We start from the raw sequence: 27,782 nt of genomic DNA, 5'->3' as shown, positions 1-27,782 counted from the left end.
ATCCAATATGTAGAACTTGAGTCATTAATTTTTAAGAATGAACTGTAAAATAGCACTTAGAAGCAAGAAACACCAACTGGAGATATCTGGTTGCGCCAGACCAGAACAAAGTCAAAACTTAAGAACGACCGCAATGAAGCGCGGGCTGCCTACAGGAACGCAATTATGGCAGCCAAGCCGAATTAACCTAAATCCTGGTTGCGGAACGTTGCATGGATCCGAAACAAAGATGCGTTGCGCATCCCATGAGATGCGTTGGTTCCAAGATTGTTGCTTATTGATATATGCAGTGCTTGAAATGGAAAAATTAAAGTGCCGGTACTCTATATCAGAGTACCTGCTTGTTTCTAAGAAGTGCCGGTACTCTCCAATTGAAAGTATTACGTTATTCTTGAGATGTGCCGGTACTCTCCCTCTCAAAATAAAAAAGTGCCGGTACTCAGTACCGGACAGTACCGGCCCATTTAAAGCACTGGATATATGGTACCCAAAGTTCTGGGGTTTGGCATAAGGTATTGGTCCATATTTTTGAAAACCTGGTTTGCTAATTCATAGTTTGTTAGCTGAGCAAAGGTATCATCGGTCACATTCACCTGATTACATTTTGAAACTACTTAACAATAATTGGGATATTTTCTTACTCTTCTTTATCCTAAGGTACTTTTTTGAGAAGATGGAAAAGGCATTGGTTTGACCTGTGGTTGGATGGCACACTCCTTTACTCTGATGACGAGAGCCGACGCAACATGTCAGACAAGATTTACATTCGTGGCAGTACGGTTGTGAAGTCCGGCCATGATTGCCTAGGTAAGGAAAGGTCCTAACATTTCTGTGTCGGCATGACAAGAACAAGAACCGGCTTCTTTTTTTTGCAAGTGTATACTGCCACCATGTGGCCATCTTCGGAATGTCTGCTATATGTAATCAATTTGCTGTATTTTATATTTGGAAGGAAACATCCAGAAAGGCATCTGGCTGCAGCACAGAATTTGAGTACAGGATCCAGTATGAAACCTTATTTGACCTGTGTCAAATGATTTTTCTCTGGTCCAGTTGATCACGTGTTTTTGTCATATATTTTGATATAATCTGGTTCAGTTTCAATGTAATAGACGGCCGTTTAATTCTACTTGTATTTCGGAACTGGTTCTTAGTGTCACGTGGTACCTATCAGTTTCAGCCGATATTTGTATTTAACCAGTAAAACTTTCCTTGTTTTTTGTGATGTGCAAATAAAGCTCAGTGCCCATTCTACAATTAAAACCAGACCCTTTAGATACAACTTGTAAGTCCTCATGGGGGTAAATTGAAAGGAACACTTAAGAGTTATAAAAATTTAAAATATACATTTAATGCTAGCATCAAAGCTTTTCGTTTTACAAATGAGAGAAAAGATAGAGTGCAATTTGCACTCCTGTGCCATTTACTACTCTTTATTTTAACCCCTACTTATGCATTCATTACATTGATAACAAATAGTCCTCTGGCTAGTGGAGCTAAAACCACACCAATTTGGTGAATTTGGGCCATATATATATATACGAACACATTTTCCCATAGACACAGAATGGGCAAAACTGCTTGCTACATCTGGCTCTTTGTTTTTTGTACAAAGATCTGTTCAGTTTGATCGTGGCAAAGGCCCAGCTGATTAGCTCTTCAGTGTGTTCTGAATGGCTTGGCATTAAGTTCATTGTTCACTGAAATCCTCCTTGCAGCTGAGACTTGTCCCTACATAGCCTTCTATTATATGAACATCTCTCTGCATTCCCTTTTGGCTTATCCTATCTATCCAGAAACAGTCTGTCTGGCCCTCCTTCCCTGATTCAAACTATTGGATCGATGGGTTTACTTTGTTTCTCATCTGTTGCAGTTATGCATATTCTTTTTCTTGTTCTCCTGTAAACCAGTCCGGTGCTGTGGGCGTAGTTCATGGTATGTATAAAAACAGCAAAAATAAATAATTAAGAAGCATAAGAAACCGGGTTATTAATTGGGGTGGGTGTCTACCCTTCTAAAGGAACAATCAGAATCCTTGTCAGGGTGAACCCTTAAAGTCACTAAATTAACATGAGCTTAAACCCCTGGTAGCTTTTGCACAGAGCAGATAAGCTTAACACGGGACAGTGTCTAACACATTTGCGCCTACTCAAAATATTTATAAATTCAAAATGCAAAACAATAAAAATTCCAAACTGGATTAGGAAAATGAAGTAACTTGAATAAACAAAATGACACCCAGAATGTCAAAAATCCTGTAAGGGAAACCAGAGATATGAATTTTCAAAGAATAGCACCAAGATGCAACAAGCATTTGCCATGCAATGGGTCTCGCATTTGCTCGTGTTAGAGCTATTAGCGTTGTAAACTAATAACCGGACTTTTTTTGCAACATAAATTGAAAATGAAAAGTAAAACAGTTCCACATAAGCGAGCCGATTCAAAGCGCCACACCATGAGCGGGAAGGAGACACAGAAAAGGAACAAGCTGATTCAAAGCGCCATGGCCTCCAGGAGCGTGAGCACAAGAGTTATTGGCTCCCTGCGTGAATGTCTAGAAAGGATTGCAGCTGGGATGAAAGGCAAACTGAAACTGGAGGAGAGGCCATCACACGCTGTAACAGGAGGAAGCGTGACGTAGTGCGATGGCCAACAGAAATGTTCACTTAGTGAAATCACCTGTGGGAGGGAACTCGGCACACAAAGGATGGAAATTTCACAAAATGCACCAATAAAAATGAAGCATTTAAAACAAGCACAACAAACAACGAATAGCAAGGGTAGGAGTGGTTAAAAGCCCACAGAGAGATTACAACCGGCTAGAGCACTTGCGCGCTCAACCCTAATAACATTCAGTTACACCGTGCTGCATCTAGTTCATCAATAATGATGACTCCTCTCTTTTGTTGAATAAAATGGGTGTATTGCCCCACATAAAAATGAATCACTCAGAATATTTCTGGCCGGAGAGATAATACAACGAATGACGTATCAACAGACCCAAACCTCAAATACACTTAAAAAGTTATTAACCAACACGAGGACTCACCCCTTCATAATTAACCCACAAGAAAACTACATCCCTTCGTGGTGATAGCAACAAAATTCAACATATAAAGGGCACAAATAATCAATTAAACCGATACTCCAAAGAACGACTGCACCCGAATATTCACCTCCGAAATAGAACATAGCACTGTTGCACAAACCTCTGAGATAAATGATACAAAAACCACAACAAGCTCAAAGACCCGTTTAAATAGTGTAGACTTACGGATTGAAGACTCATTATTGGTCTCATCTGAGCAGCTCGTAAATCTTACGCTAAGGCTAATTCAAACCAAATGCTACTAGGATGCAATTGGTAAATCCCAGAGTGGAACACACAGCTCGAAAATACACTGAGCAACTGTGCCATCATACACACTACACCAAAAATACAAGCAAGGAACATTAGCTCCCTGTTACTTAATTACAAATTGAAAGGAAAAAAAACCTATGCAGTAAAATCAAAAAGCCACAATAAATAAAAATAAATTCCACTGAAGAATGAACACTATTATTTATCACTGACTGCAACCTAGAACTCCCTGCCTCCAGTATAGGAAGTGTCCATTCTACACCATTATGCTACATCCAAACGAGTGTGATAGCTATACATCTGTGCATTACTCAAGATTAGCACCATGAGGGCGAAATACATGTATATATGCTACTGCCGAAGGTGTTACTAAGAGCACTTCAAAGTCAAGTTACAGTCTGGCATCCTTACACAAGTTCATTACTCAAGGTTGACCACATAAGAGCAAAATACTAATGTGCTTTGTACTGTCAAAGACGTTACAAGAAGCACTTCAACAACAAAAGCCACACAGCATATTTAAAAAAGAGAAAACTTCAATAACCGAGGCCGCGACCACAAAAGTTATTTACCAGACGGAAATAACCACATAATGTGATCACACTGACCTCATCCTAGAACTCACTACCTCCTAGTTAGGAGTTACCTGCTCGTCCCAATTGTGCTATATACAGTAGATCTGGCTGTCATGTAAAAACATTGGTCAGGTGATTCTCAGATTCTGAGCTGGAATGGCATGCAAGCAAACAAACCGATGGATTAAGCCCAGATCTGTGACTGGGGGTGAATATTTGATTTGTTCTGCATTCCGTCCATCTTCTGTTTTTGCATTTGTCACCCCAAGTGGGAAGGGTATGCCCAGACGTGGGTCCCGTGCTTGCAATGCCACCAGATTCAAGCTAGCCTGGCTGATGAAGGGTGATACCCTGAAACCGGTCCCAGGATGCTTGTTTCTGGTCCAGGGAGGATCTGGCCTGGCAGTTCGGGCTGGACTGTTCCCATAGGGAACAGGGTCAAGACTGATTTGCATATGGCTGGGTCTGAGCTAGAATGGCATGGCAAGCAAAAAAACGGATGGATTAAACCAAGATCTGTAACTGGGGGTGAATGTTTGATTTGTTCTGCATTTCGTCCATCTTCTGTTGTTTTTGCGATTCTCAGACATATGCAGCGTGTGCCCAAGCCACAACAGGCCACCAATAGGAAAACGTTACAATACTCTTATTAACATTTATGGTTTGTGTGCTTTAAAGGGTAGGGGGAGGTGAAGAGAGGGAGGTGCCTTATAAAGATGGCTAGTGCCCTCATAAATACACAATACTCACCCTGCTGTGTCTGCATTTTGTACGTGATGTACGTTCGGAAAAGCAGTGGCTACCATGTTTGTTTCGGCAAGACAAAAGACACAACATTTTGAATACCTGAGCCATGGCAAACAAAAACAAGCGGGCATCTGCCCTCCCTCCCACCACCAGGGACTGCATGCAGGCACACTCGGCTCCACAAAGAGAAAATGTGACAGCCTGATTTACAGCCCTGTTTGAAGCGAAGCAAATGTAAACTGAAGGTTCACTGAACATGAGCAGGCAACGAACAAAAAAAAGCATTTGGAATGTAATGGTCTTGTGTTTGCTTGTGTTAGAGCTCTTAGCGTTGTAAATTACTGACTGGACTTTTCTTGCCACACAGACTGAAAATAACAAGAGAAAGAGAGCAAAAGCGAGCTGGCCCTGGAAAAGCCCCCCCTGATGTTGGTTTATGTTTACAGAGAGAGCTGGTGGGGAGAAGCGACTGAACAAGCACCCACAGTGTAAGACCAAAAGGCAAATACAAAAAAAAAAAGTCCCTTACAGAAGAGGTAAACAGGACATAGCGTACTTATACAGTATTTTGTGCTGCTCCCAAAGAGAAAAAGCAGAACAAAGAGGCAGAACTGACCACTAGCAAGCAAGGATTTGTGAAGGACACTGGAACCAACAAATGAAAAAGCTGGAACTCACAGAATAGTATACTTAAAAGTATGAGCAGGTCGAACACTAACGCTCGACCTAAAAAGTGCCAATGATAATCAATGGTCGTGGTAGACCGGCAATTGTACACTGGTTGGATGCACTAATTAGTCCTAGTTAGAAATTTTGCTTTCTGACTTTATTCTTTAAGTTCCATTCCACCACAGGAGTACGCTTCTCTAACCACACGGGAGGCACTTAGAGACTCACTAGGTGTCAAGAAGAGGCCATAGAAGAGGGTCCAGTCCAGATCCAGTTGCTGCAGGGCAGTTGCAGAAAAAGGCCTCTTCTAGTTTGTTGTGTTCCTGTATCTTTATGACCTTTGGAGTTAACTTCTTTATCCTGGGTACAAGAGAGAGCAGATCCAGTCTTTTCAGAGCTGTGCTCAGGTCGCAAACAGTAGGTTCAGTCCTCTTCTGATCGTCAGTTACAAGATTGTTCTGAAGCCATTGACTGAAAATGTCACATTTATGCCAGGCACAAGCTAGTTGGTAAAAATGACTCCTGCGCACGCCCTAACCAATGGGGTATTTTCAAGATGGCAGAATTATTTGTCCGCACAGCTCTGAAGGCTGCGGATTGGGGAAATTGTAGTACGGGAATCCTAGTGTTCTCCTACATCTAACAATAAAATCTATGTTGGGCCAGACTCTATACTCCCAATAATCCCAGAGACTTAAGTGTGGTAGGCAAGACAGGGTTTTCCAGCAACCAGACAGTGGATACCCAAGACTTGTTTTGGCATTCTGTTTCCTGTCCTTTCAAATGTGCTTCCTGAATTAAATGTAAACCAAGCAGGTCTGTCAAGCTGAATTTGACATTCAAGCAGGATTAGACAGTGTAATGCCAAAACGTAGGTTCTCAGCCCCACCTTGCTTGTTCTTTAAGGTCATCTCTGCCTATTATTAGCTTCTGGGAGACATTTCACCCCTATTCAGATGCTGATTACTGGGTGAGAGAAGTAGGATGACAAATGCAAATGGGCCTCCAGAGGCTTTTAGGCAGGGAAAATGTACAATTCTAAAATACATTTTCCTTAATATTTATTGAAAATATTCCTCAAGGGACCTCCCTTCCCCTTATAGAATGTTGAAAAAAACATTGTTAGGAAGGACCACTGCCTACCCCTAAAAAAAAAAAGTTTGTGGAACTCTTCACTTTTTTGAAACACATAGTGTTCCCCTTTAAGGAAAATGAGCTGCATTTAAAACAGTATGATTGCTTTGTTTAAAAGCACTGACAGACATGGTGGTCTGCTGACCACCATTCCTGTGATTGCAACAAACCGTAGTGACTCGAAATTTACAAACTACCTCCTTAATATGCACGAGGTAGGTCAGATTAGAACCAATAACAATTCAGATTTTTAAGAACTGGCCTACATTCTAATTAAAGTAAACCTTAACTGATTGCAAAAATACTGGTTGCAAATTGCTACCAGTATTTACCAACCATATTTTAGTACATAGAGCCCTAAAGCAGTCAGAGTAGGTAGCATCCATTAATGTTTAGAATTCTTACATCAGCAACTATACTACTTAAAAAAAAGACAGAATGGTGGAAAAATGCCCGGATTGCCCACACATAGAACCATATGTAATGACAAAGTTCTTGAGAAAAGTCCTTGAAGAAAACAGCTATCTGGTATGGGGTGGGTGCCGACCGGTGGAAACACCTGTCCACCACAAGTGTTCAGAGTTACTGACTGCGAGGGCAATCAGTAAAGACAAATAAATATGCAATACCAGGGCACACCAAAAGAAGTCCTGTGTCCAAATTCCAAATGGTCAATGATAAGCAAGGTCTGCAACAATGAAGCGGGTGCAAAAAGAGTTTATTGGTTCAAGCAGGCGTAGAATCAGTATCAAAAGCACCAATCCAGTAACCAACGAGTCATAATGAGTGCAGAAAAATTCCAAATCAACTTATATGCAGCAAAACAGCAGACACGTGTTTCGTCTCCTAGTCTTTGTCAAGGCTGATGGGGTATTGAGAAATGAAGTCACGCAGTCGTATGAAAATAATTTCGCCGCCCAAGGCAGATATGAATCCGGCCCCGTTAGGCCAGAGTAACCAGAGATGGTGAAGCGCAGTGACACAATTTACTGACGAGAGCAGGCAAGGTTATACTTCACATACAGGCTTATCAAGGCCATCTGCGTGCTTCACCATCTCTGGTAAGGTTAAACCTGTGCTGGTTGAAGATGAGATTTTTGGTAATTGATTATGAACCCTAATGTGTGGGTAGGGTTTCTGTTGTGTATTGAGTGTGTTGCTGACATTGTATAATATTGCTTGATTTTACTAGCCAATCGTCTAGATAAGGAAAGACATGTATGTGTTGTCTTCTTAGGTAAGCTGCTACTACCACTAGACATTTTGTGAAAACCCTTGGAGCTGTTGTAATGCCGAATGGAAGAACTTTGAATTGGTAGTGGTTTCCCGCTATCACAAACCTTAGGTATTGTCGATAAGCTGGATGTATGAGGATATGAAAATATGCATCTTTGAGATCTAATGCAGTCATGTAATCTTGTTTTTGTAGTAGTGGAATGGCGTCCTGCAGAGTTACCATGTGAAAGTGTTCTGAAAGGATATATAGTCTGAAAATTAGAATGGGTCTGAGAGTGCCATCCTTTTTGGAATGAGGAAGTATAGTGAATATACCTGTGTTCCGTTTTGAGATTTTGGAACCAATTCTATTGCTTCTTTTAGTAGTAGCAGTTGTACTTCTTGCTGTAACACAATGTTGTGTTTGGAGGACTAGAAATGAGTTCTAGGCAGTAACCATTACGGATAATTGAAAGTACCCATTGGTCTGTGGTGATATGTTGCCATTGGGAGTGGAACTGCTGCAGTCTGCCCCCCACAGGAGATGTGTGGGGTTGTGGTATACTGAGGAAGTCACTGTTTTGATGGAGTGGTGACACACTTTGAGGCTTGAAATTTTCCTCTGGCTCTGAAGTGTTGGCCTCTATAAGAGCCTCTAACTTCTCCTCTTTGGTATTGCTGCTGGCCTTGTTTAGGTTGTGAGGTGGAGGTGTCTGCAGATTGGGGCTTGAAACCTCTAAATTGTTGTTTGCGAAAGGAGCCTCTATAAGGTGTAGTGTATAGAGCTCCCATAGCCTTTGTAGTGTCTGAATCTTTCCTGAGCTTTTCAATTGTTGTGTCAACCTCAAGACCAAATAGTTTTTTTTGTCAAATGGTATATTGAGCACTGCTTGTTGGATCTCTGGTTTGAAACCAGAAGATCTTAACCATGCATGCCTACGTATGGTTATGGCAGTATTTACGCTTCTAGCTGCTGTATCTGCAGCATCAAGAGCAGATCTTATTTGGTTGTTGCTCATTGCCTGACCTTCTTCAACAATTTGTTGAGCCCTTTTTTGATGTTCTTTTGGCAGGTATTGTAAAAATTCCTGCATTTCGTCCCAGTGTGCCCTGTCCTATCTCGCTAGTAGAGCTTGTGAACTGGCAATGCGCCATTGTTTAGCTGCCTGTATAGCCACCCTCTTACCAGCAGCATCATACTTCCTGCTTTCTTTGTCAGGGGGAGGGGTATCCCCTGAAGATTGGCTATTGGTCCTTTTTCTTGCAGCGCTGACGACAACAGTCTGGTGGTACCTGTTGTGTGATGTAAGTGCAGGCTAGTATTTTTTGTCTATTCGTGGTGTTAAAATTCTAGCCTTAACAGGTTAAATATTTTGTCTGCATGTCCGAGCATGCCAGGCAACATTGGCAAGCACTGGTATTGTGAATGTGTGGAGGATAATGTATTGAAAAGGAAATCCTCTTCTAAAGGCTCACTATGCATCAGTACTCCGTGGTACGCAGCTGCTCTTGAAATGACCTGTGTATATGCTGTGCTATTCTCTGGTGACAAATGTTTGGAATGATAGAGGTCTGGGTCATTTAGGGGTATGGGATCAGGATCATACAAATCCCAGGGGTCAAATGTATCACCATGCGAATAAGTATCGGAGTGTGTTGGTGAAGGCAATGGTGGTGGGCTAGCAGGTGGTGGTGAGAAAGAAAGCTGTGGCGAATGTGGTGGAGAATTTTGTAACGGTAATGCTTTCTCCTTCCTTTTAAAGATTTTTGCTGGTGGTGGAGCAGTATCAAGATTTTCTTGAAACGCCAACTTTCTTTTGGTTTGTGGAGGAGGCGAAGCAATGATCCTTCCAGTCTCTTTTTGGATATTTATCCTTGTTTGTTTAGCATCCATGATTTCAAGTATATGCTGAATATCTGATTCTTCAGAAATATATTCTGATGTTTTAGGCGATTTAGAGGACTGTTCATCGAATGTCTTTGAGCTGTGCTTTAATCGGCTCGAAAGTCCTTGTTCTTCTGTATAAGAATATTTTTGCAGCTCCAAAGTTGACAACTTTTTCGGTCCCGAAGATACAGCCTGTGGTTCCGGCTCTGAAGCTGGGCGTCGAACTTTCGACTCCGAAGAGTGTGGACGCTGGCTCAGCTCAGATGTGGCACTTTTAGTGGATTTGTTTGACTCTAGCATCAAAATGGGTGTGGCCTTTTTAGGTGCCAAACCCGAAGGACAGTCGCCGACGATTTTCTTTCGGGTGGAACTAGGGCTCTCTGGCAGTGGTGCACCTAAGGCCTTAATTGGTCTCTCGGCAATGGGTGTATGGGCATTTGTACTCACATGCTGAGCCACAGTGATCAGTTGGCTATCTTTGTCCGAGTCTGCTTCAGAGTCGGTGTCCTGGATGGAAACTGCCATCTGGGCCTGTTCTTCTTCTATGGTGTCGATGTACTCTGTATTTTTTTTATGCCATCTCAAGTCTTCTCACTCTCCGGTCATGCAATATCTTTTCTGACCGGAACGACCGACAATCTTCACAGTCTTCTTCTTGATGCTCGGGAGAGAGACAGAGATTACATACCACATGTTGATCTGTATATGGAAATTTCACGTGACATTGAGAACAGAATCAGAATGGAGTCCGATCCATCAGGCTTCGGCATGGTAGGCCTGAACAGGCCAGAGTTGTGCGTGCGCACGACCAAAAGGGCGTTTTCTGGTTTCCGACTGTACTATCGGCTCAATTATAGATGGAAATGTGATTGAAATAATGCCGACAGTAAAATAAGAGTTATTATAAAGTTTCTGAATGGAAATTCTCAGAGCGAGAGGAACCACGTCTGGACCCGACAGTGGAAAGAAAACAATCTAACAAAGGAGTTGATGCCCATGCGCACTATTACCGAAAGGAGGAGTAATTTGATCCTGTGACTCTAGAAAAGACTTCTTCAAAGAAAACCAACTTGTAACACTCCGAGCCCAACACTAGATGGCGGACGGACCTATGCATATCATGTGAATCTGCAACACTACACGCCACCAACAGATGTACACTGGGTAAGTGACATTTTCTGTACTGCATAGATTCAAAGGTGTCTGTGAAGAGAGCTAATATAGCCTCAAGCTGCTGCCTGTATTTTCTGCAAGCTGGCCCATGCACCAGTTACTATTGCAGTAGTATTTTGCTGAGTAAAAAAAGATACTTTCAGCTGCAAAAAGAGTTCTTCATGGCCCAAACTCTTAATTCACAAAATCATATAAGGCAACTTTTCAAGACAAAAATGAAGGTGATACTTACACACAGTGCTGACACCCTTGACGCGTTGCGATGAGAATGGTGTTTGTTCACATGATGGAATTTGAGGAACACCATGAAGTTTTAAGGCACATAGATCAATAGTTTTGATCAGAACTGGTTTTAGTTTAAAGACCTCATTACATGGTTGTTGGGGGGGCATCTTCCCCAAGGATAACTTTAGAAAGACCCTGTGAACTGTAAAGTTCATTATGCTATTATCATAAATTAATTCCTTCAAAGACAATTTTAGAGGGAACTTGATAATCAAGAATTTTTGCGACCTTTACTACAAGTTAGAGCATTTCGTGCAGTCATTAAGCTAGTGATATTTGCTGAAGCAGATGTGAGCTGACCACCCCTTTCAGATGGTTTGGAGGATTTCTTTGAATAAATCTGTTGTTATTGTTGAAGGAGATGGTGCAATTTAATGCATAATTACCTTACTTGGCATGTAACGTTGGTTAGACGAGAACTGAATGTAGTTTCCCAAGAAATGTAAATTTAAAAAGCAGAATAGTTTAAAATAGAGCCAAACTTGCCTGATATAATGAATCCACAGATGGATATAATATCAACACATAACATGATTTCCTTAAGCAATCAGCATATACATTATTGCTTTGTCTGCTTAATGCCCCTCAACGCATTTTACTGTTTGGCCTAGTATCCTGCAACCATTAGTTTCAACATATCCCTTGCATAACATGCATTGCCCACCTTTAACAGCTTCACAGTGAACACACATTGCTCATGTAATGCACATGTTGTTGCCCATGTCCGTGGAATACACTTGGGATTTCCACAATTGCTGCTAATAATATGCATGGCCTTTTACAACATTATTCAAGTTAGGATAGACTAACCAGTCCCCACATTACTCAAGTAAGCCCACATTGCCAGTGTCCTTAATGCCAGGTATGCGTTCTTTAATGGTGTATACAAAGCCGCAGTGAACACAGATTTACAATTACCACAAAAAACAAAGCCCCATGGCACACATACACAACACACCCCACACGCAATGGAAATACTTATGCACAGGGCGTTGTTGTAAGCATCCTTTTTTCAAAGAATCGATACAACATGGCCTGCAGAAAACCATGACCAAAAACACATATAAGAGATGAAGTATGAGCAGCAGCGAAAATTCTATTTCTTTTTCAACAATAGAGTGATTAAGTTTCTACCAAACTATCCAACCATATGATCTGGGGAAGCCAGCCAGCAAAGTAGATCTGACCCACTATGGGCTTTTTTCCTTCCTCTCGAGACCCTCTGATGGTTCTCTGGCTCTTACATTTAACTACTTATTTATTTACATTTTTAAAGAGTGCAAACCAGTCCCCAAACAGGGTACCAAAGCACTTCACAATCGTTGAGCACAAAATATAGAATGTAAAATTATAAATGTACAGATCAGATAGTTGTTTTCAAAGTTGAATCACTGGACTGAAATTTCCAAGAGCGTGGATGAAGTTTGATGGTTTAAATAAAGAAGAATTTAGTTGGAAGGAAATGCTTCTCGCTCTCGTGCTGACTAGCCAACTATGTCTGTTTTTTAAGCAGAGAAAGTGCCTAGGGAAGGAGAACTCAGCACACGCACACAAACCAGTTGATGATGCCACCTAGTCATTGGCAGTCACTAATCCTTTCCTGTAGATAAGCACAATGGTCCTGATCCTTTATAGAGTTCAAAGTCATTTTGCAGCTTGTGGTCCTGAAAATGTAGGGTAGTTACCAGCGGGCGAGAGCCTCATTTAGCTAGCATGTAGGTCTTTATTTTGGAATGAGTGTGGCAGATGCAAATTGTGGGTGCCTTGACAGCCTGCCACATGGAATATGAATTTAGAGAATGGAGTCCAACTCCTCCGTTCTAGACTGACTGTAGGAAGTTGGCTCTGTATGTACTATTTCAAAGTATGAGAGAAACTAAGCGCCCAAATAACACAAGGAGAGATACGAGAAACTATTAAGAACATGGCACGGAACAAGACACCGGGCTCGGATGGACTCCCATCCGAATTTTACTCCACATACAACGTGCAGCTGGCCCCACACCTGGAACGACTATATCAAGCCTCACTGGCATTGGGACATCGCCCAGATACTACCAAACAAGCAATAGTGACGTCCCTCCTAAAACCGGGTAAGGATGCAACCGACATTTCATCCTACAGACCACTATCCTTATTGAATTCGGAGTACAAGTTTTTAGCAAAAATATTAGCGCAGAGACTTCTCGGCTATATCAGTGGCCTGATCCATACGGATCAATGTGGTTTCATCCCATCCAGATGCACCTCCCTCAATATTCGCCACTTCTGTCACGTAATGGACGTGGCCAGGAAGGGACTTCCACACGCGGGGTGCCTCTCACTAGATCTGCGGCAAGCTTTCGACTCCCTACACTGGGATTATATGCTGGCAGTGCTGGAAAAATTTGGGATTTCACCGGAATACACAAAATGGGTCAGTTTCTTGTATGCTGAACCAACGGCAAGAGCACGCACAGGACATAATATATCCGACTCATACTAAGTAAATAGAGGCACTAGGCAGGGATTTCCTTTGTCCCCCTTATTATTTGCCCTGGCAATAGAACCCCTGGCTCAACTTCTGAGACAGGACAGCAGAGCATGGGGAATAGATATAGAAAATACAAAACATGCAGTCTCATTATATGCAGATGATATTATATTATATATTAAGGACCTTCGACAACCCCCGTCACAATAGCATTTATCTTCCAGAAATTCACACCATTGTCAGGGCTGGCTATTCATTTTAACAAATCTATAGCATTCACCTTCCATGAATCAGATGGTGATAGTACAATATCATTTGGAGTACAACAACTGCAAAAGGCCACAAACACATTCTGTTATCTAGGCATACAGATATATCACACCTCGACAGACCTACTAGAGGGGAACCTAAAGAGAACCATGTCCGCACTAAGACCACAGATCCAATTCTGGATCACGCTGCCAATATCGATAGCGGGCAGACTAGCCCTGGCAAAAATGGTAATGCTACCCCGCCTCTTATACTATTTCGCAAATTTACCAGTAAGGGTACCAGAATCCTACTTCAAAGCACTCAATTCGATGCTATTAGATCTTGTATGGGGAAGAGGTAGACGTCAAATAAATATGCCTAAACTGCAGATGTCCGTGGATCAAGGGGGTATGGGTGCGCCAGATTTTAAAGCATACTGCGTAGCAAGCCAACTTCAATGGCTAGCATATTGGCTGGCCGGTCGCAACCTCCAAGAAATAGAATATACCCAACTAATGTTTGACAAGGGCAGCATACATGCCATGCTGTGCCCCGGAGGCCAGATCCCCGGAAACATACCGCTTCTTCTGAGGGTGGCCTTGCAGTATTGGAGATTATCACTAAAATACACCTCTGACGTACTCCCCTACTCTCCCAATATACCACTGCTGGGACTACCAGTTACAGCAGGCACCTTAACCCACAACACACTACTCAGCTGTACACAGGAGGGAATAAATACAGTTGGTGCCCTATTTAAAGACCAGCGACTGCTTAACCACATAGACTATATCCATGAACACGGTTTGTCCCCCTCAAGCTTTCTGCTACACGCTAGTATTACGCACTACGTCAAGATACACTGGGCCACAGACAATAAGGAGCCTCCTACGCATTATCTTGTCCGTGCTATATACACTGTAGGGCAGGGTAAACACTTAATAAAATGGCTATATAGGGGAGTCAGAACGCACTTGGCATATCCCCTGTTGGCGCTTAAGCTCAAATGGGAAACATATATAGATAAGGAATTATCCGAAGACGATTGGTCCACCATACTAAAGTACCCAAGTCAAATATCCCGTGATACGAGATTTAAATTTATTCAATTTGCCATACTGCATAGGGCATACCTCACACCACACAGACTACATATCCTATATCCGGGGACATCCTCGGCGTGCCCCAGATGCAGGGTCGAACATGCTGATTTACTGCATATGCTTTGGAGCTGCCCTGATATAGCGGCATATTGGAAAGGAGTAACTACCATACTAGGCAAAATGACTGGTAATACCATACAATATACAACAGAGGCATGTATGCTCCCGCACCTAAAGAAAAAGAAAACACTACTCAGACTCATAAATCTGGCACTACTGTTAGCGACGCGCCTTCTAACAAGACGATGGTACGCAACCACAGCCCCCACGACAACACAATGGAAAGCAGAGGTGATTTAATGGGGAAAAGCAGAGGGTGCGGCACTTAGTCGAGAAGATAACTCCGGAATGAGAGAATGTCCGGTAGCCCCAGATTGGGATACACTAATGGAAAATGTTGCGACACTAAGTGAAGAAGAAGATGAGTAGAAAGAATACACAAAGGACGAGACATGTCCGAACCCCCCAACAGACTAGAAATTACAAAGTTGAAAAAACTAGAACAATAATAAAAATGTGTGTCCTGGTAACTAAAAACCCCATGTATAATTGGAATAAGATGACCAAGTAGTAGATGAAAGTTAAGTAGTGATGTTAAACGGTTAAAAGTTGAAACAGGTAATAAGGTGATGCAATGCACTGTATAAAAGTTTTGTAAAAAGATGTTAAAACACGACTCTGTATTGCATAACAAATGTTATAGAAAGATGTATAAAAATTGCAATGTAAGTACTGCCTTGACAACAATAAAAAATGTGTTTTAAAAAAAAAAAAATGTTAAACTTCCAAACCAGTATAGATCTAAAGTTTTCACTGAAGCAAATCGTAGACTCCTAGTCTGTAGCCTGTATGTATGTGCTCTCATTCCCCGCCTCCATCACAGCTGCTTATATTCAGGCTGAAGTATACCTCGTCCTCAAGGTCAAATGCCTTAAGGAAAGACCCCAGTGCATCCACAAGTTGCTCTTGATAATATATTATGCTCCTTTTAGGGGTCCTTGCGTTCAGAATGGTGTGTAAATCGTTGCCGGCAGTGCCTTAACCACCTCCTGGATAATTCTCCATATCCAGGATCTGCGTTGTGTGCCACATGTCTTGTCTGACCCCTTACGGTGACAATGTGTGCTTCATTGAAGCCGGGTCAAACTTCACCTCTGTCAATGTCCTTCACATCCTTGCCCTTTCTCTCTTGTGTAATCTTCACCGCCTTTGCCTCCTTGTCTCCTTTTGCTTCATTCTCTCCTTTTAAAAACTGTAGGGGCAACTAATAATTTGGCTTGCTGTGCTGGGCGTGGGCTTCGAATCTACAACTGAAGCTGTTGCATCCATGGCATGTGATGGAGCCTCCCCTGTCCTTCCATCAACCAACAGACATTTCTTTGGCCTCCTCTGCTCCCTTCTTTTTTATGGCTTGATTTTCTAACCTCCTAGTTTCCATTGCCACTCTCCCGTAGACCTCTGTATTACATTCAGTGGTGTTTAATATTTCGTATAATGCAAACCTAGCTTTAGTAAATAGTGAAGTGACTCGTGCTTCCATCACGTTCCCTCAGCACAGTAACCAACAAGTAAGAAAATAACAGGATAGAAGGGCATATGAACATAATAAAACCACAGTGTGAATTAAACCAGTCATTAAACTCCATGCATTCCAAGTTAATTTATCATCACGGTCCAAAGGAAAAGGTGAAACATTGTGTAGAGAAACTGTTAAATGCAAAGAAAATAAATTAAAATGCCCATCACGGTCCAAAAATCAATTAATCCTGTAAAGGCAGTACCATGCCTTGACAGCGTGACTCCATCCACACTGTAGTATCATTTCATTCAGTGTTGAGAGTCATGTGTCGTGAGTTATGAGACAGATTGATTAGCTATCAGTCAATAAGTTAAGTATATCATTCTAAGATAATTTTGCTTGTGAATCCATCCATTTTTGCCTTCTCTTAAGGACGCTTGCAACCATTGTAAATGTTTCAACAATGCAGTGAATCACTGTCAATTATTAAAAAAATAACATTTCTCAGTTATCAGTTTTCAGACAGGTGGGATTACTGAAGTAAACACTTTTCTTGGTTGTAATCAGCCATAGATGGAAGCATGCACAGAATCAATTGTTAAAGAAAACCTGTATTATATTTAATAAATAAGAGACTGTTATCTCCTTAAGTCCCTGGACCTTTTCTCTTAAAAGGCCATTCCGATAGAGACTGTTTGTAATTAGAAGTGTATGTCAATATTCACTTGTTGTAAATGATCACAGTCGATAAGTGACATCACTGTGCCAGCTACCCTCAGCACCCTTTGAAGACTCCCCTTGTCCCTCTCCATGACCTGCCCCACAGAAGAAGGGAGTCCTCTCAGCAGCCAAGCTGTTTGTTTGGCTCACCTACTGCTGTTTCTTACCAGCCAATGGAGTTGCTGTGCCTGCCTACCAATCCACTTTCCCTTTTTGACAATTTTTACTTTTAGGTTACACCTCCTTCTAAGGCCAGCAAATCACTTGTAATTGATGCTGCTGGTTCACCCAAACCTCCTAACACATGCAAAGCTGAACGTACTGAAGGAGGCACACCTGGGAGCAAAAATGTCTTGGGATGAAAGAACTGTTTTTAATTTGATTCTGGTTGGGCATGTGCAGCGCATTTACTCCGTTTTTTGCTTTGCATTCTGGGATTTGTAATCCTACTTTTGTAAAGGAAAAACACTGCAAATTATAGAAAATATGAAGACTACTTGCATCTGACTTGGGACATCTTAAGAGCTCTGTGGGTGTGATGGAAACCCCGGTTGGTGTTAGCCCACATATTATACGGGATGGTATGCACTCAACTAGACTTTTAAAATGATATTGCAAATCACCTCCGAGTTCCTTCACCTTATAAAGGAATTCAACCCTTGGCCCTTGAAACTGCTGTGACTTGCAGTACTTGGGGCAAAGTACCCGTTCTCATTCCTTACAAGAATATTGCAAGTCACAGCAGAAATTCATGGCATTATAAATGCACTCGCTGATGCTGGAAGTCGCTGAGGAGTTCCATGCCTATATCGAAGCACATGAAAGAGTCCTTTATGAGGTCATGGAACTCAGAGGTGACATGTAGTGCACTTATTAATGTAACGTTAGGGGATAGATTATTCCAAATTATGTGTGTACTGTTCATCGTTTTAAAATGGTTGTTGTGTAACCCATCCTGAATTTCTTAAACATATTTTGTGAAATGGAGAGGTCAGGTTACCAGATGACTTCATGCCAAAAACATCATGTTCCATCCCTGTGCATTCCTTTTATAGATCATTATTTGTACGTCTGTGTGTTGTTCAACTTAGTTCTGTTGAACCAGGACTAGATCTCCTAGAATACATAATGGTGTCAAAGGCAAGCCTATAACTCAATAATGGGTTCCTTATGACAATGATGGAGTCATCTAGCTACCTTCGAAAACTTGCCTCATTCTAATACATACAGGAGTTTGCTTTCCCTTCCTAGTGACAAACTGAGAGAACCTGGTGTGTGGGAGTCTGACCTGAACACTGACTCTGTGTCCCAGAAGTATTAAAGATACTATTTTCAAACTGCTGTGTTTCACAGACAGTCTTGGGGGGCTCTGCTCCATATTCCTCACTCAGAGTGAGTGAAGGTGGCCTCTGTGTCTGACAGCGACAAGGTGACATCACTGCCTACTTCTAATTAAGTATTACAAGTGATTAGATATGCAGTTTGCTTTTTAATGACACATTGTGACATTTTAATGTGCACTGAAAATAAAACAAAAGAAGAGGCCTTATAAGGGATTCGTGTCGCCAGCATATTATTACTAAAAATCCTAGATGAAGGGAATATTGCTCGATCTTTCAGCAGCTTTCAGCACCTTTGACCACCATCAGTTCCTTATATACATCCTATCCTGACTCCCATATGTGAAATCTAACCTTCAACATTTTTTAGATTGACCGGCTTAAATGGCTGATGAACCCCGATTGTATCACTTCTGTTTCAGTCGTGTGATTTGGCACCAATATGTGCTACCTCTGCTATGATATTATATAGAACATCCTTCCCATTTTCCCAGTGGGTAACTCATAGAGGTTTTATGACAAGCCGGGGGGCACTGGGCTTTAACTCATGGAGGTTTAGTTTGTTTTATACCACTTGCATGTTCATTGGATGCAGTAATAGAGTAACTTTGGGTATCTGTGCTAAAGAGGCATGTCACTTCTGCTCTCTTAATAGTTGCCAGACTACTTTTGACCTCCAAATGTGAGGAATTAAAAAAAAGTTAAGTCAAATAGTGTACTTGAAAATAGGATACAGAACGAAAACAAGAAATTCCTCGCAGCGTTGGGGCAAATCTCCAGCCCAAATGTCTTTAAAAGTTCCTCACGCCTTACATTAGAATCCTGCTTAACATTGAGCCCCATGGCCAATGTTACCTTATGGAGCATGATTCGAGTATGCTTAGTGTTTTTCTCCTTTTATAAATGTGACCAATTTGAAAAGCAATCTGGCACCATTGTATGCGATCAAGTCACGCTATACAAAAAATATATCAATAATAAAAAAAAGTTCGCAACCACTGGGGTACATCTACAGATAGTGACAGAGGACAGGAGGGATACAGGTACTCAGGTTTTACTTTGAGGTTGAAGCTTCAGGCATTCAAGAATACAGTACAATAGAAGGGGGCAGCCTCAAAAATATTCCAGACCAGTAGCCTTTAAAATATTTACAAGCCTAAAACTGACAACTCAGCTAACAACATCCGCGGACAGAGCAGGCCTTTGCAACTTTCTTGAATGTGCCAATGACGAGGTAGCTGGTCACTAATGACTAGTTTGGGTCGGAGTCCGTGTCACAGTATTCCATGGATTTGTTAACAACCCAATCATTCCCTTCAGACTTAAATTAGGGGCAGATAGTAAGCTAGTGGACCACTTCTGCCAGTGTCCCAAACATCCTCTTCAGGTGTGACTATCTTTGTTTTCACTGGTCGGGGTAGGTATTTTCCAGCAGTGTGGCACCAACAGGAACCGAAGGCACACATCAGCCCAGAATGTCAGCAGTAGCACTTGACTGCTGGTCAGATAGAAGTGACATGGAACCACACATTTAATCAGTGAGAACTCTGGAACTGCTCGGTATAGAATAGTGGTTCAAACTGATCCTGAATCGGCGCAGCAACATGAATCCAATTGGATTGGATTGCATGCCTGGGGTTGAAAAGCAGCTGTCTTCTGTCCCTCAGGTAGTATCTGAAGAGGTAAGTGAGGGCACCGTAGGTGCACAGGACAGTCTGGAGATGAAGCAGGCTTATCCTTTACAGTTCCTGAAGGTGATGGAGCAGCTGATTGACTCAGTTTAGAACTTGCTTTTCATGGGCAGCTGGGATTGGGCAACGTCATGGCTCCCAGGCAGCCTTGGCTGCTTAAGATCTTTCAGTGATGGTCCTTCAAGTCAACTGGGCCTTGTGTTCTCTTCCCTGAATCAGGGGCCGTCCAACTCCTTATTCAGGCATATAGCACTTTAACTGTTCCAAATCAAGAAGTAAAGCAATTCTTGAAGCTTTCACAGAATTTGGCCTATAATAGCGGGTAAACGCCACCAAGCAGACGTTCATCTTCTGGTCCAACATTCGTCTTCCTAGAACCAGTCTATAAGTCTCCACAATCTGCAGTCAGTGATGATGAACCATATGCTGGCTGAGTCAGCAAATACCAACTCTCCTACTTTGATAGTCAAAAGTACACTGCAAGACTGAATCAGAAGGGCTGCAGTTCTTCTATATCTCACTGCTCCTCCAATCCTGAGGGGACTTAGGGGAGATTTTCCTGCTATTGCATTTTGTTCAAGTTCCTGATCTTGTTTAAGGCGGGGACACATGTCAACCCATCGCATGCCCCCGAAACCCAAATATGCACCATTATTCCCAAACTCTAATTCATGCTTGAACCCCATCCATCACACTTCTTTGTGAAGCATTATTTTTTTATTTTTTTCCCGAATTGGTTTTAGTACTAGTTCATTTAAATTTATTGTATTTTTCAGTAATTGATTTGAAAAAATCACTTATTACCAATTGAAATTGTCATCTGCACATCGCTGTGTGGATGTAGGAAAGTTAATTTCAAAATATTCAAACTACATTTACATAGATTTGGATGGGTTCCACGCTATGAGGATCACTGTCTTTTATTTCACCAAAGCACCCTTCTGTTGCTTTCCATGTACTTCTTTCTGTCATCCACAGCGGCAAAGTGGCTTCAGAGGTTAAAGGTTGGAAAGTCAAAGATGGGGTTATGCAGCATAGGTTCAGATTTTTAATATAACCATATCAGATATATTGGCATACATTGAATCTAGATGGAAATAATTTACATAGTCAGTGGTTAATAGTTGTCCTGAAAAGTATGGCTTAAATATGGCCCTTCTTGGACCTACATTGGACACCTGTGGTCAAAAACAATAAACTGTGGAAGGTGACGTTCAGGCAGTGTAAAAACGATAGCATTCTTGATAGAGTTTCAAAGTACACTGTGGAGAAATGAAATCAAGTTCAAAGTCCAAATCCTGGTTGTTTTGTGGCAATACAGAGTTCTTTAGGTTTCAGCCATGTTGTGCCCTGCTTTGTCTTGCAGATGTGCAGCCTCCGGAAGGGAAGGATCGAGAATGCCTGATAACTGTTATCCAGCGGAATGGTTCTAGACTGATCCTGTGTGCTGAGAGCCCAGATGAAGCAATGTAAGTGATTTCATCACCTACCCAAAGATTCTGGTGAGTCTGTCAAACTACATACAATCACCAGAACACAAGGAGTGGGTAATCACAATTCTGATGTTTTCATAGCAGTTTGCAAAAGCATTGGTTCAACATTATCGACTTGCACTATAATGTTAAAGTAAGTAGATGTAGTGAGAATATTATCTTTACACTTCCTCTACACATTTACTTTGTCAATATAGTGATAGTCCATTTTGTAAGTTAATATTTTTGTAGTCTGTATTGTGACATTTGGTGAAGGCAGGAGTGACTTGTGAATTGATCTGCTACTCTTCATGCTTTGCATAAATGTCATGTCACTTTTAAGCTTCTGAATGTCTGTTTGAAGATTACCAGATGATTCTGTCTCAGTGGAGCTCTATTTTAGTTGAATTTGGCAGTTGCAATGCCTGTCGCTGACTTTTTATGTTCTAGTCTTCTTTTCAGAAGTAGGCCAATAATATCCAGAGAGTCTTTTACAAAATATCGACTACAAAAACTTTAAACAAAAATAATGATTTTGTATGTAAACAACAAAAATATTAAGAAAACAAATACTGTGGAAATGTATGTTGTCAAGAAAATTTAAGTATATCGAAAAATATACAGATCACGTATAATTTATGTTAAATATTCAACTACAAAATAATGACATAATTATGATTTGTTTTAATTGTTAATGTAAAATAATATTTATATACTTTACAAAAATATATAATATTTAAACAATTTAGACATATTGTTTTATAATTATTCAAATTAATAATAGATATGTCAAACTTCATGAAAGAATAACATTTAAATAAAAAGGCACATTATTTTTTTATAAATAATTTATAAATTAAGTCAAAATGACAAAATAAAAAATAAAATCCTACCAATCCAAAATAAACAGTAGAGAAATTGTTGGACATTAAAGGAGTCAGATTAGTAGTCTTACTCCAATTTAAGCAAAAGCAGGGAAAGTAGGGATTAGATTTATTATTCCCACTGCAGTATAAACAGCAGTAGAGAAAGTGTTGGACTTCGGAGGGGTTAGATTTACTATTCCCACTCCAGTGTAAGCAAAAGCAGTGAAAGCTCTGGACTTTGGGACAACAGTAGTGAAAGTGTTGGATTTTGGAGGGATTCGATTTATTATTCTTTCTCCAACAAACAGGCAAAGTGTTGGACTTTGATGGGGTTGAAAATACTATTGCCATTCCAATCTAAGCAACAGTAGGGAAATTGGTGTACTTTTGAGGAGTTAAATATACCATTCAAATAGCTAATTTTAAATAAAGACATACATAACAATACAAAAATATTTGAAAAAAAATAAATTCATTATGGATAGATACAATTAAATTGTATGACAAAACTAACTTCATATTAAAAAATGATTCTAAAAAATTATAAAAAGGAATTTAAAATATTGAAAATAATTCACTTCTCTCCTTACTACCCAAAAAAAGACAATAAAAACATTGAAACAAATTGTCTAAATGAAAGATTATTAATAATGTAATGTTTAAACAAGCAATTGAAATAAAAATTAATATTAATGTTAGAGGTAAATAAACTAATCAAGGAATTAACAATAAATTAAGAAAAAACAAGTTGAATGTTCGTTTATTACCCCACACCACCTTCCTAGTGAGCCTTGGACTGCTTTGCTTCACTAGCCTGTGAGTAAAGTGCTAAAAAGGGTGTACTTTGTGATCAGTGAGCGGTCTTATAGCAGGGTGTAGGCCCCAGGATAGCAATAGCACAGTATCCCCTACCTGTCCGGTGGCCCCAAACCAGTTCCAAAACCAGGTTTGATAGCAATTTACTAGCTGCTTTGGAAGTGAAAATTAAAACATTTCTAGCTATTGCGTCAAGAATTTTAGATTCTATTAAGGACACGGAGACGAGGATTATGCTTACTCTTCACTTTACTGACAAACAGCAGCCAATAAAAAACAAGATAACTTTAAAACTACAACTCCCATGAGCCCAAGTCCACCAATCATGGCCATACATTGTCCACATAAATAGCCTGAACGCTAAAGTCCGTCCTCTTTCTTTGTGAATCCAACGTTAAGATGCATTAAACTTGCAAAACCTTGAAATGAAGATTTCTCGTGTCATCTGGAACCGATTCCACCACCTCAACGAGAACTTAGAACCGTAATCACAACTCTTGATCCGAAAAGGCGAAACTCACGAAGCCGTGTTCGTTGTCCCTGTGGAAAATAAATAAGATAAACTAATATCCATGTATAATGTAGGGTGGGTCAACTTTTTTAATATAGCTGATGCATGTACGAATATTATATTCATTATGAAACCTTTATAACATTACAAAATGAATAACGGGTGGGATAATCCTCGCCTCCGTGTCCTTAATAGAATCTAAAATTCTTGACACGATAGCTAGAAAATGTTTAATTCTATGTCAGGACCGTAGGTTTCGGATTATGCTAGTTTAAAGTCTATTTATCACATCTGACACCACATCAACAATAGGTTTATGATAAAATGCTTTGAAAGTAGAATCATTTGACCAGTCCGCTGCAGCCATAATATCTTCTAATCTAGCCCCAGTTGCAAAAGCTTTTGAAGCCATGGCTCCTCTGACTGAGTGAGCTCCAAATATACTTATGTCAATACCTGTTTCTGCTTGTAACCATTTGACCCAATGAACCAAAGTTGCCGCAGTGACTGGGCGAAAAGGTTTCTGTAAGGAGATCAACAACTGACCAAAAACATTTAGTCAGAATTCACGTGTGCAATCCTCATAAGCTTTTAAAGATTGTACAACACAAAGTTTCCTATTATGCGGAAAGGAATGATAAGAAATACATTTTGAGGAAGTTTTAGTACGTCTAGTAATGGAAAAAGACACTCCTTCCGGAGTGAATACTCTACCTGATAAGTCCAAGGCTTTAACATCTGAAACTCTTCTGCAAGACAATAGACATAACAAGATTGTCAGTTTAGCTGATAATTGTTTACGAGATAATTCTTCGTTATCAGGCCAATTTCTGAGGAAACGAAGGACAATATTAACATCCCATAAAGAAGTATATTTAGGTTGTGGGGGTTTATGGATACCCCTAAGCAGTTTACAAATCAAAGGGTGTTCTCCTACTGGCTTACCTTGAATATGAGGTTGGCCAGCCGAAAGGGCGGAGCGACAATTATTAATTGTCCTGTGCGCCAAAGCTTGGGGCGCCAAATCAGAAAGGAAATTGGCAATGACATTAATTTCTTTTTTTTATAAAGATATTTTTATTGTTTTTGTAGAGAAGGAATGCATAGAAATTCCAATTACAAGGAAAGGCACACCAAAATGTTAACATGACACTAATGTGACATAAATAAATATCGTAACGACAAATATTGTAAACTATTATAAAGTACTGTAAAATAAAAATATAAATAATAATAGAAATGAAAATAAAAATTTGGACAACTGAAACTGAACCAGATGCCAGTACCTTTCAATGTTAAAAGCTATGTGCACACAAAGGGCATGTGGATAATCGCCTAGGTGATGTTTGGATAACAAAGTCATGTCGTGTTCTGCGGGCTCTGGGCCGTTAAGGCGGGAGAGCCGGGAGAGCCCCCGCCGGGAGGCAACCCCCCTCTCTATGTGCCAGAGGAGGGTCCCACTCCGCGGCCGGTCAGGCATCACACATGCTCCCCCATTTCCCCCAAATTTTGTTGTACTTCTTTGGGCATCCTCACATAGCGCACACCAATCAACACCACTCCTCCATTTATCCAACGTGGGGGCTGCCCCCGCTTTCCAGTCCATCATGATGTCCCTTTTTGCCACCAGGCATGCTACTCCCAAAAAGATACGATCTGCTCTTCCTAGTTCCATCTCCCCATTGCCCCCTAGAGGAGGGGAAGGGGGGCGACCTCCACCTCGGATTGTAGAACCTTCGTGATTTCTCCCACTATCGCTCTCCAATAAATCGATATGACGGGGCATACCCAGACCATGTGGAAAAAAATCAGCGTCAGGGCTAGAGCATTGAGGACAAACGGATGTCTGCCGCAGACCAGCTCTGAAAAGCCTTACAGACGAGATGTATGCTGTGTGGAGGAAGAATGTCTGGAGTACCCGAAATCAAGACGACATGGATAGGGTCCTAGGGGCCATCAACACATCTCTCCAGTCAGTCTCCTCAATAGGGCCCACCCAGCCCTCCCACTTCTGGCAAAGACTCAAAAGGGAGGGGGCGGTATTAGAGAGCAGGGAGCGGTAAAGCTGGGAGATTCCTCCCTTACCCAGACCACCCATCAGGGTTTTCGTTTCCATAGGGCTGCAGTCAGGGGCATTGTCTCCTGGTCTAACATGTACCAGAAGTGCGTGGCTGAGCTGTAAATACTTGTGGAATTGGGTTTTATTTAGGGAGTAGTTTTCTTGGAATTCCGCAAAGGACCGCATGTGTGACTCCCCCCAGACGTCTCCTAGGGTGGATATCCCAATATTGTCCCCCTTCCGGAATCCCTCTAGAGCTGAGACCTCTCGTAGGTGACATCCCTGACAGAATGGGGTTTGCCGGGTGAGACGCTCCCACCAGCCTGTCACTTTTTGGGCCGCACGCCAGCCCAATAGCACTACCCTCGTGACCTCCGGGGTGTTACAGGGCATCCGGCCCCCATAGAGGGCATCAAAGACTCCGGAGTGGCCAAGTGTCTGAAGCTCACACCTGTAAGCGGGATCAGACCAACCTCCCTCCAACCAGTCATTGATCACTAGTAGGTGGGTGGCAAGGTAGTAGAGGTGAATATTGGACATGCGCATCCCTCCATCATAGGTGTCTCTCTGGCATGTGACAAGGGCCAATTTAGGGCGAGAGCCGTGCCACAAGAACAGACGCGCCACTGTTTCCATTTCAGCGAACCACTTTCGGGGGACCGGGTGTGGAAAATTCTGCAGGAAGTATAGGAATCTTGGGAGTATCGTCATCTTGTAGAGTGCAATTCTGCCCAGCAGGTTGAGGGGTAGGTTCCTCCACTTTTGGAGGTCTTCTTTAATTCTTTTAGTAAGAGGTGAGACATTTAACTCCCATGTTAGCTCGGGTAACAAGGCTACGTGTATGCCTAAGTATTTAAAAATGTTTTGCCTGATCGGAATATTACGTTGCCAATCGATGCACTCTCTGGAAAGGTGTAGGGGGACCAGGAGGGATTTGCCAGGGTTTAGAGTGAGACCCGAGGCTTGGGAGAAGAGGTCCAGGAGCTGCAGGATCCGTGGACCACTTGTGGCTGGATTTGAAAAATAAACGAGAACATCATCTGCGTATAGTGCCACTCTGTCTTCCGGACCATCTGGCCATGCCCCCATCTATCAGGGGGTCCTCTCTCAATAGTTTCGCTAGGGGTTCTATCACAAGTGCGAACAGCAACGGGGATATAGGGCATCCCTGACGAGTACCGCGACGTATGGGGAACGGATCCGAGACCACCCCATTTATTTGGACACGTGCTGTCGGGTTGGAGTGGAGTAGTTTTACGAGGCCCCAGAACTTTGGTCCAATCCCATTATGTCAGAGGACTTGTTCCAAATAGGACCAGTCCACTGTGTCGAAGGCTTTTTCAAAGTCCAAGAGGAGAAGAGCCAGGGGTGACCGGGACAAGACCTCACAGTGTGCCAAGGCTATGTGCAGCCGCCTAATGCAATGTCTGGTGCTGCGTGAGGGCATAAACCCACATTGGTCAGGGTGTATCAGCGTGGGGAGGACTGGCTTCAACTTGGTGGCAAGTATGGTTGACAGCACCTTGATTTCGGTGTTTAAAAGGGAAATGGGCCTGTATGCCGAGCAGCTGCGCGACGGGGGCTGGGTCTTAGAGATTACCACAATAGTGACTTGGTCGATCCCAGAGGGAAAGTGGCCCTCCCTCTCAGCCTCCTCATACATGTTGAGGGGGTGGGGGCTCAGTATGTCGTTACATCGGTGGTAAAGTTCCGTGGGAAAGCCGTCCGGGCCAGGGGTTTTACCTGAAGAAAGACTGGATATCACCCCTGGTATTTCTGCGAGGGTTAGCTCTGCATCCAGAATCTCCTTAGTTGCTTGTGAGATCCTGGGAAGCACAACGTCTGCTAGAAGG

The 27,782-nt window shown here is 41.8% G+C and overlaps 1 protein-coding gene across 1 annotated transcript in view; it reads left to right on the top strand.

Moving 5' to 3' along the window:
• PLEKHB1 (pleckstrin homology domain containing B1) overlaps positions 1-27,782 on the top strand; it is a 250,886-nt gene that overhangs the window by 135,259 nt on the left and 87,845 nt on the right. The window contains exons 3-4 of the mRNA XM_069203837.1: positions 658-807; positions 21,572-21,674. Of these exons, the coding sequence (XP_069059938.1) occupies positions 658-807; positions 21,572-21,674 (253 nt within the window). The remainder of the gene's footprint in view (positions 1-657; positions 808-21,571; positions 21,675-27,782) is intronic.

This window comes from Pleurodeles waltl, chromosome 8 (assembly GCF_031143425.1).
Source record: "Pleurodeles waltl isolate 20211129_DDA chromosome 8, aPleWal1.hap1.20221129, whole genome shotgun sequence".
Taxonomy (NCBI): domain Eukaryota; kingdom Metazoa; phylum Chordata; class Amphibia; order Caudata; family Salamandridae; genus Pleurodeles; species Pleurodeles waltl.
Note: the sequence above shows the minus strand (reverse complement) of the source record. Positions and strands in the feature narration are given on the sequence as shown.